The 9,480-nt window shown below is 43.0% G+C and overlaps 1 protein-coding gene across 2 annotated transcripts in view; it reads left to right on the top strand.

Annotated features, from left to right (window-relative positions):
* The window catches only part of syn3 (synapsin III), a 136,755-nt gene that overhangs the window by 55,179 nt on the left and 72,096 nt on the right, over positions 1-9,480 (top strand). For both annotated transcript variants that reach the window (XM_076875720.1, XM_024805808.2), the window contains exons 5-6: positions 8,377-8,533; positions 9,306-9,395. In XM_076875720.1, coding sequence (XP_076731835.1) covers positions 8,377-8,533; positions 9,306-9,395 — 247 coding nt within the window. The remainder of the gene's footprint in view (positions 1-8,376; positions 8,534-9,305; positions 9,396-9,480) is intronic.

The following is a 9,480-nucleotide window of genomic DNA, read 5'->3' on the forward strand; positions in this document are numbered from 1 at the left end:
CCAGGTGTAACTATGAAGTTTAACTTCCAGGCATCCATTAAAACAAAATTTATTACATTTAACAGAGTTAGAAGTTAGCGGGAAGCTAGCGGAAGTTAGCTCGCTAGTTACCTAAGCATGATATTGCATGTTCTGACGGAGAGATTTCTGAAAAAATTCAAACGTACAGCTCTGCTATCACTTCCAACATAAATGAAGACAGGAAACTAAACAGCAGTGACGTTTGTAGGGTTACTGAAGTTGGGCTAGCTGGTATATAATGATGTGCTACGTGATCGCTAGCGACACAGCTATGTTAGCATAACATAAACAGTGAAGCTGGAGGACGAACACTAACACTTTTCCACTTATAAAAGTTAACGTTAAGGTTCCTCATGGTTAGAGACAAATGCAATCGCATGGCAGGATGCTGTAAACGGACCAAACTTCAGTCAGGAGAACAACTGAGATAATCCATCCACAATACGAGGTTAGTCATTAATATACTGCAACAACATGGGAATAGAGCAGCTGCCAGAGAATTCAACATTAATGAATCAATGGTACAGAAGTGGAGGAAGCAAGAAGAATGAGTTTAATAAAGTTTGATTTATCTGACTGCTTTGTTTCGCTTAATGTGCCTTATAATCCCGTGCACCTTATGGTCCGAAAAATACGTACTGCACACTGCAGTTTAATGTTGCAAAGCACCTCTTTTTAACTTCAGTGGATATTATATATGGTTATGCTCAGGATATGTCAGCCCATTTCTACTGGAAATGCCTTTTGGTTAAACTTTCAGCAAGGAATTTGCATTTGCACTGTTACATTTTTATAAAGCTTTAATGTACATAAAAACCAGCTTCTTATTTAAGTGAAAATAAATGGAAGGTTGTCTTTTTGCGCTAGTAATGTTGTGGAGTTGTATTTTGTCTCGCATCAATTATATCGTCAGTTATATCGTTATCGCAAATTTTCAAATATATATCGTGATAAATATTTTTGGCCATATCGCCCTGCTCTAATGCTGACATTACATGAGAGTTCATTCACTGTGTCCCACTTCAAAGAAAGTTTCACTAGCGCTGGCGAACAGCAGCAAAAACAGCAGCGCTTACCAAAAGAAAGGTTCTGGATATTCTCAACAACTCGCCTCAGTATCGCTGTCTTTGGTCAGAATTGAGCTTCACTGACTCACTGACTCTTTTCACAAAGTCTCCAGAGACATGGACACATGACTCTAAGGTAAACGGACTATGTACTCAAATTGGGAGGGGTAAGAAAACTGAATTCAGCTGCCGGCTACCAACCTAAAAATTCACGTTTCTATTAATCATTATTCTTACCCATAAGCGTTGGTTTTTTTTGGGTTTTTTTTCAGGGATATAGTCCTTTAAAACAGTGGTCCCGAACCTTTTTTGCACCACGGACTGGCCATTAAAGTGTCGCGGATAAATACAACAAAATAAACGACTCACGGACCGGTACCGGGCCAATGTCTCAATGCATGCTCAATCATCCAGATAAGTAAATCCCATCATCCGGACGTAGCATTTTCAGTGGGAGAAACGTTTCATCACTCATCCAAGTGACTCTTCAGAAAGTCGCTTCTGGTCACACCTCATTGCTGTGATTGGTCAAACTTTGCTCCGTTCAGCGGCCATTACACCAGACTTCAGGTGGTGATGCAGAGGTCTAGAAAACAGACTGACTTACGTTTTAATATTACTTAAAAATGTCCTGTGGAATCTTTTTGTAGATAAACACAAGTTCACACAAAAAAAAACCCCAAACTGATCAATAACTCCACTATTTAAAATGAGCTTATTTAAAGGATGTAAAATATGCTATTGTTATTCGTCACCAAGAGCCCAGGTGAGGGCAGTCATGGGTAAATACACATACATACAAATGATCACGTTCTCGTTTGGGCCCAAATTGCAGTTCTGTCATTTTCTGTCAATGAAAAACCTAATTTTGGACGAACTGTCAGGGCTGGAGGTGATGCTCTGAATCGGTTTCAACATTAGATCCAGACTTCTCTTTAATTCGGCGCTTTTTTCACTCTCTGTCTCAAATGGCTGAATTGGCTCGTCACATTCCTCCCCATTCTCAACCCCACAGATGGACAGAGGGAGGGAGGCCGCCAGATTACATTAGCAGATCCTTGTCCTGTTTCTTTCCTTTTTTTTTTACCCCCTCTTTTCATTTAATTTTCTATGCTGCGAGCTACCCGCCAAAGAAGGCCACCCCCGCTTTCCAAATCCCTTCTGCACATATAACAAGACTCTCCGCCTTTGGTTACCTCAGGTGACAATTTACAATTTAGACCACACAGAGGCTGTTCACACACGCACACACACACACACATTGGCTAGCAAAGAATCCTTAGCATCCCGCCCCCCTTCTGCTGACCCCCTTAAAAACCCATTTTAATCAGGGAAGGAACTGTCTGCCCAGAGCAGCCTGAACACTTAATACCTCAAACAGGTTCATCTTGTTACCGAGCAAATAAATCCTGCTCACAGACACGCTGAGTTGAGACGTGGCTTTAGGAGGCCTGAGGGTGGTTTCTTTGGACTGCAGTGAAAGCATGCAGCGGCCGTGAGGCCCGATCCACCATCTCTGCTTTTGTAATATAGCCATGAATACAAATGGCCCCGCTAATTCACTCAAACTCCTAACAACGCTCATTTCCCCTCCTGCCAGAGGTCATTTGGCGCTGTGTTCCTCTCGCAGCTCCTTTTCCTCATTACATCTGCCTCCTGTGGGACTCTTTTTCCTAATCTTCAACAACTAAACATTCTCAAAATTGCGGCACGCTAAAGTTACTCCCACTCCTGTTTAGATTTAACACACGTGTGAAGTTTTATTTTTTTGTTGCTGGGCCCCGTTTCTTTTTTTGGGTTGTTTTCTGTGTGACCTCAGTGTCGTGTCAAGATCAGCCTCGGATTGCGAGCTCAGCTGGAGACAATCCAGACCTCTGGCAGCCCTGACAGCAACTTCCCAGGATCTGAGATGCTGCCAGGTCACTCTGGTGCCACCAGGCCTGGAGCCACGGCCGCAACCACAAGGAGTCCTAGAGTCAGACTGGGGGACCACAACAAGATGCTCGGCTACAGGGAGAGACGGGACACAGAGAGAAATAAGAGTTCTTCAGAGCCTTTGGATATGGTAGCGTCATGTGTTCTGTCCTTAGTAAAAATCCAAAACAGCAAACTGAATCAATTGTTTTAACTTCATAAAAGTGGCTTTATTAATTATTCAATCTCATCAGTGTTCAGGTTCACGTTTTTGCTTCTGCTGTTTCAAACTGTTTTTAGTTGAACATAGATTTTCTAAAACTCAGGAACCTTTTCTGTCTGTGCTGCACTCGAGTGCAGTGGGTCCTCTGAAATGTCCTGCAGCTACAGACGCCAACGAGCGCTGCGACACCAAACGGTAGAATTCTGCACAGAACATACATTTTATTATAAAATAATTTGTTTCATTGTATTGATCACTTAGAGCTTATTTAAATCATGCAATCTCTAACATGTTAAGCTAACTGTGTTTTTCAGCTATGAGCTAATTGGCTCGCAGAGCCGTCTCTGTGCTGGTTGAGACTGTATATAAAAGATGAACAGCAGCTGTGATACCTCTTACGCGCTGCTGTTTTGAACCTTTAGATTAGCGTTTTGGCTATTATTATTATTATTTTTATATATATTTATTTATTTTTTTATATAATGACCAAACGTGACTATATTCTGATGAGGATGCAAACGTCGGGACCTCTGAGCTAATGCTGGCTAGTTTTGTTAGAACAATGCGCCTGCAGTCCACTGATTAAATGTGACGCTGATTTTAACTAGCGAAAAACAAAATGTACTCGCCAGGGAAACAGAAAAGCCAGCTCCAGTGGTTTCCAAAGTGTGGACCGGTGCCCCCTGATGGGACGCAAAAAGTACTGCAGGTGGGCCGCAGTGATACAAAAACTGAAATTCAGTTTTAAATTACTCACAATTATTTACATTCACAGATTTATATAAATGTAGTTATTTATGTAAAAAGCAAATTAAAACTGGTAATAGGAGGGGGTTAGTTTGTGATATCGCTCATTACTCCGACCTAAATTTACTGCTCTTGGTTGGGTCACTCATTCGCCTTAACACTTTGAATATGACTGGTAGCATTAGTGGTTTTTAGCCAGCACCCTGTGTTAGGTTCCCATTGACTTAAGGAAAAACTGCCTTAGTGTGTTCAGTCAAGTCAAGTGACAGAGAGCTATACCTCATGAAAAATGTAAAAGTTGTAAAGAAAAGCATCAGTCCTGTAGTTGTCTTGAAGTAGGAAATGTTCCCCATATATACACATAAAACGATTGTGGCCTGATTGAGAGTTTTTGCTCTGGAGTGCGTCCTCCTAACAGGAAAGCACAGACTTTCTCTAAGGTGCATTTCCCTCTGATGACAGGGAGCCAGCGCGGCACAATGCACCATTGTGTACGAGCGCTGTGCTGATCCTCGGTATGTACTGTTTGACATTTGTGGCATTCCCGCCGAGTTCTACCCCGATTATGCTTATCAATGAGAGACAGACTGATGGTGGAAGATAAGGCCCTCACCAGCTTTTGAAACAGCCGCAGGACCGTTTCGAGAACAAGTGTTCCCCACAATTCAGACATCCCTTTGGAGCCTATTAGAAGGTCAGAGATTCTGTATGATAAATGGATCTGGAGACCAAACGGCAGCATATTGTCCTGAGTTTTGAATACTTTCCTGCTCCAAGAATGCTGATGAAAACATCCTGTTGGCGCCGTTGTGCGGTACATTTTATGATGGGCTTACGTAACTGCCAGGCTCGATGTGTATTCACAGCCACTATAAAGTGTCCTGTTTTAAACATGTTTATCTGTGCTTTGAGGATTACCTGCCTTGTGCTATGACTCTTTCTGTCCTATAGAATTTGCACCTTTTCTCACTGGAGCAGTGAAAACGCAAACACAGCACAAGCTCATAGCGTTGGCTGTGTTTTTTGGGGGTTACTCATGAAACCGAAGCAGAGCAAATATTACTTTGGAGATGTTAGTCTGTCTGTGTGACAAATTAGTAATCACCCTTCATCTGGATCTATTTTCTGTCACCCGTTTCAAGGGGAAATATTTTACCGTTGGAGCAACCAAATGTTCCCGTGTTCCCCAGCTAGCTGTTGACCTGTGTTTAAAGGGTTGTGTGATGGATCTTACTCAGATCAGAGCTGTAACCATTTAACGAAATATTCAATTCAGATGTGGGTGAGTATTCAGATGCTGAAACTCATCCACAAAGCTGGGGGAAACTGCAGAGTCAGGCAGTTTTTCTCTGTGGGTTCGTCACTGGGAGTGGCTGCATTCACGAGCAAGGAGTCATGAGATGGAGATGTTGACTTAAAATAATGTGAGTAGCAGCTCCCAAACATTTTCTATGACTTATAATCAGCACATACTTTAGCTCATATTTGCACACAGCTCCTGTTGTGCAGTGACACCTCCCTGTTCTGGGGGCTTTTGTGAAGTGACTGTAAGAGTGACCTGTTGATACTGGACAAGTCACCAGTCTATACCAGGCGAACACACAGAAAGTGAGAAGACCTCAAACTCTCACATCCACAGCTAGAGCCAGATGAGAGTCAACAGTTAACCGTATCATTCTGTGGGAGGAGCACCTGCACAGACAGGTAGCAATAACATGCACGCGCCACACAGAACCACCCACTCGGTCCCTGTCTGGCTTACTTTACAAATCCTGTCTTATCTGTGGCCTTATGAATCCACACGGATCCTTTCTGTCCTCACCTCCTAATCTATATCTGTGCTCTTCCCCCATCTGAGCCTCTTATTAGCCTTTTATTGCACTGTAACCTATTCAAAGGCCACATTAGAATATCGCCTGTGAAGCAGTGAGTCTCAGGGCCCGAGGTATTCGCATCGTAAAACATAAACGTGCTGCTTCAGGGTTAATCCGTGGCTCGCAGGAAGCAGTACTTTAACAGGATGAGTCCAGGTGAAGACACACAAAAGCAAAGTTAATGGGTGACAAACTTCAGTGATGCTCTGCTGCTCCTGCCGTCATTAACTCTAGCCCAGTGAAATCCCACTGTGCTGAACGACCGCTGCGTCTGCCCGTTCTGTTATAATCAAGTAGTGTAATCAAGTAGGTTGTTTGAGGCTAATAATGTGTTCTTTGATTAAACTGCTCGTGCACAGTTGTAACCAGGATGGAGTTTGCTTGGAACAGCACGTCGAGTCTGGTCGGGTTCTGGGCTTCAATAAACAGCTCCATCCAGTATAAATAGCAGAGCCTTTGGTCTGTTGCCACTGTGGCCGAGCGCAGCAGCAGCAGGGAGGAACAGCTGTAGTCGCTCTGTCGCCGAGGACATATCACTCCTCAGCCATCCTGCCAGTCTTCTCTGTGCAGTCTAACATGAGCAGCGCTTGAGGACCACAGAGTCTGCTGGAGGGCCTTGCTGTAATTTCAGCCCTCTACCTACTGCACGCACCTGTGTCTGTAACTGCAGGTAATCCAGTGGCTTGCTGTGTACCTTTGTGTTCTGTTTTAATACGTTTAAGTATATGTCACAAGGGGAATGTGTCAAAAGGCGTCTCCCTTAGCAACAAAGAATTTTCCCACTCTGTAGTTTCCATCAGCTTTATATTGCCTCAATGTCTTTCATTGTTTTGGTTTTATATCCCACAACTTTGTTTGGGTTTAGTCTCACCGCTCTCATCAGCTTGGTTTCCACCTGCAGCGGGCTGATGCTTCCTGTCGGAGCATGTCAGATTTGGTACTAACCACGGAAACATGAGTGCGAGGATTTTACCAGTCTCAGTGTGTCGAATCTTTGTTTCAAAGCCACTGGAATCTCACAAGTATATGCAATGTGTCATTTTACATTAGTGTCATTATGCACCAAGTTCTGGAAATGGGTCGGTGAGTCTCTCATGACCAATTTACTAAATATGGACACTTTGTGTGCAAGCCAGACGTCACTGTATGATTGAGATCAATTTTAGAGCCTGATCAAATTAATGGGCGGGGCTGATAAATTGGCTGTTTGCCTGTATGTCTGTATCGGCTTTTATAACGGCTGATAAATTAATGAATATTGGAAAAAGTAAAGAACAGGCGGGAGAAACACCCTTATGAATGTCGTTATGAATGTCGATGTTGCACAATTTGTCCACTAGAGGGCACCCTGCAGCATCCCGTATGGTTAGAACACTAAAACCTGATGTTCTGAGCAGAGTGCGGCACAGCGTAAACTATTCATCCGTAACTCGTTGTCATAGTAAAACAAGATCTTCATTGCCAAAGTAAGGACTCAGAAATTCACATAACAAATGTTTATTTCCCATGTCCCAAAAAAAATATCCCCTAACATGTCAGATTTTCAAATGAGCAAATATTGGTCTTATAGTGGCCGGGCTCTAATAATTTTTACATCAATGTAGCAATTGGCAGGAACATTTGTTTAGAACTTTAAAGTTTCCAGGTAAATAAATAAATAAAAGTCAAACTGAATTCTCCTTGTTACTATGAAATGTGGGCTAGTTTAAAAGAGGCTTTCAGGTGGGTGATGGGGCACTTGGCTCTGATCCCAGAAAAGTGTCTAAAAAGGAAGGATTAGGCTGGGTTAATTGGATAGATGGTTCAAAAAGATTAGGTGCTGCAAGGAGCATTACTTTACCCCATCAGCTCGATGCACTGAACAACAGAGGGCCTGACTGTAAACACAGCGTCCAGATATAGTGTGTTAATAATGTGCCAACAGAGCTGTCAGCCTGCAAGGAGACACTATGCTGGAGATGTTTGCCCTCAGTGCTGTTAGGTTAGGTGTTAAACAGGAAGTTGATTGTTACATGGAGGAGTGGGTGGATGGTTACGATCTGCCAAAAGAGTCACATATACGTGTATATGTGTAGATGTATAGATAAAGAGAAGTACTGGACAAACTAAACTGGATCCTATAACGACACTAGATGAATATTTATCAAATACCATGATTACTTTTTTGTCCAACAGTTTTTGATACAGTTTACTTTTGGTGAAAAGGAAATCACTAAAGTCTGTAGATGTCTGGCACGTCTGGGTGCAAAAGCTTGCAAAGATTTCATGTTGATCAGTCAGACCAGGTATGCTGCTTCCTGCTTTTTCTGAACACTCAAGCCACACTATGTAGGCATTAAGGACATGTATAACACAACCACAGGCTAGAAGGAGCCCGGGATTGAACCACCAACCTTGCTTTACTTCTACCCATTGAGTCAAAGCTGCCTGGAATTCTTCGCTACTCTAACCCTCAACAGCCTAACTGTATGCTTAACCTTGACAACAGGCCCAGTCTGATGGTTCCTTTTCCATATCCGTCCTGCTGCAGGTCCTTCAAGCCAGACTTTGTTCTGATTCGCCAGCACGCCTACAGCATGATTCCCGGTGAGGACTTCAGGAATCTTGTCATCGGCCTCCATTTTGGCGGCGTCCCGAGCGTCAACTCCATCTTCTCCATATACAACTTCTGCAGCAAACCCTGGGTGGTAAGCGCTCCGTAACGTCTCTCTTTGCTATACTTTCACCCACACAAAGGTGTCGCAAAGTCCCTCCCTCGGCAGCTGCCTCCGACTGATTTATTTGTGCTAATAAATGGAGCTGCAACACCTGTGATTTGAGCTGGCCAGCAGAGCGGGCGGCCTCGGCCACCACGTGTTTTTAGTCACTTTGTGCTGAGAAAAGCTACAAAACTGCAGTGAAAAGTATGTAGATGCTTGGCTTTGAAAGAGGTCTTAAATTTAGGTTTAAAGCAGGAAATATGCAGCACAGTTTTGTTAAAGGTGCCATTCTTCACTATATATTTACAGTTCTGTTACTCATTCTACAAAGCACAAGTTAAAAAATGAGGTGGTTGATCACCAGTAAGGCACCTATCATGCTGTATATGTTAACCAACTGCTGAATGCGACACGTTTAAAACAATGAACCGAAGCAGGTCTGAAGACAAATCTATTGGAAAGGAAATTCCAGCACCTCAAGAATAAATAACTCCAAGAAAGTATTACCTCGGGGTGTAAGCAAATGGATTATTGATTTTAGAAGAACAGGTGTTCAAACCCTCACACTAACAGGTGGGTCTAACTGTACCAGGCCACATTTTATAAACAAAAAAAAAAAAAAAACCAAACAAACCTGGAGTTTCAGACGATCCATATCCTCTGCTCCTAAAAGTCGTTAACACGCATGAATCTTATAGAAGTTTCTGTTTGTCCTCCTTGAATAATGACGTCTTCCTGTCTTGTTTATTTCTGCTTGCAGTTTTCTCAAATGATTAAGCTGTACCGCTCCCTCGGCCCTGAGAAATTCCCCCTGAATGAACAAACTTTTTATCCCAACCACACACAGATGGTGAGTGCCCCGCAGATATTATTCTTTATTTCAACGGGGGGGGGGGGTCCACTCTCACAGATGTGCACAAAAATCACCCAAGACC

The sequence above is a fragment of the Maylandia zebra genome, linkage group LG17, assembly GCF_041146795.1.
Source record: "Maylandia zebra isolate NMK-2024a linkage group LG17, Mzebra_GT3a, whole genome shotgun sequence".
In the NCBI taxonomy this organism is placed as follows: Eukaryota; Metazoa; Chordata; class Actinopteri; order Cichliformes; family Cichlidae; genus Maylandia; species Maylandia zebra.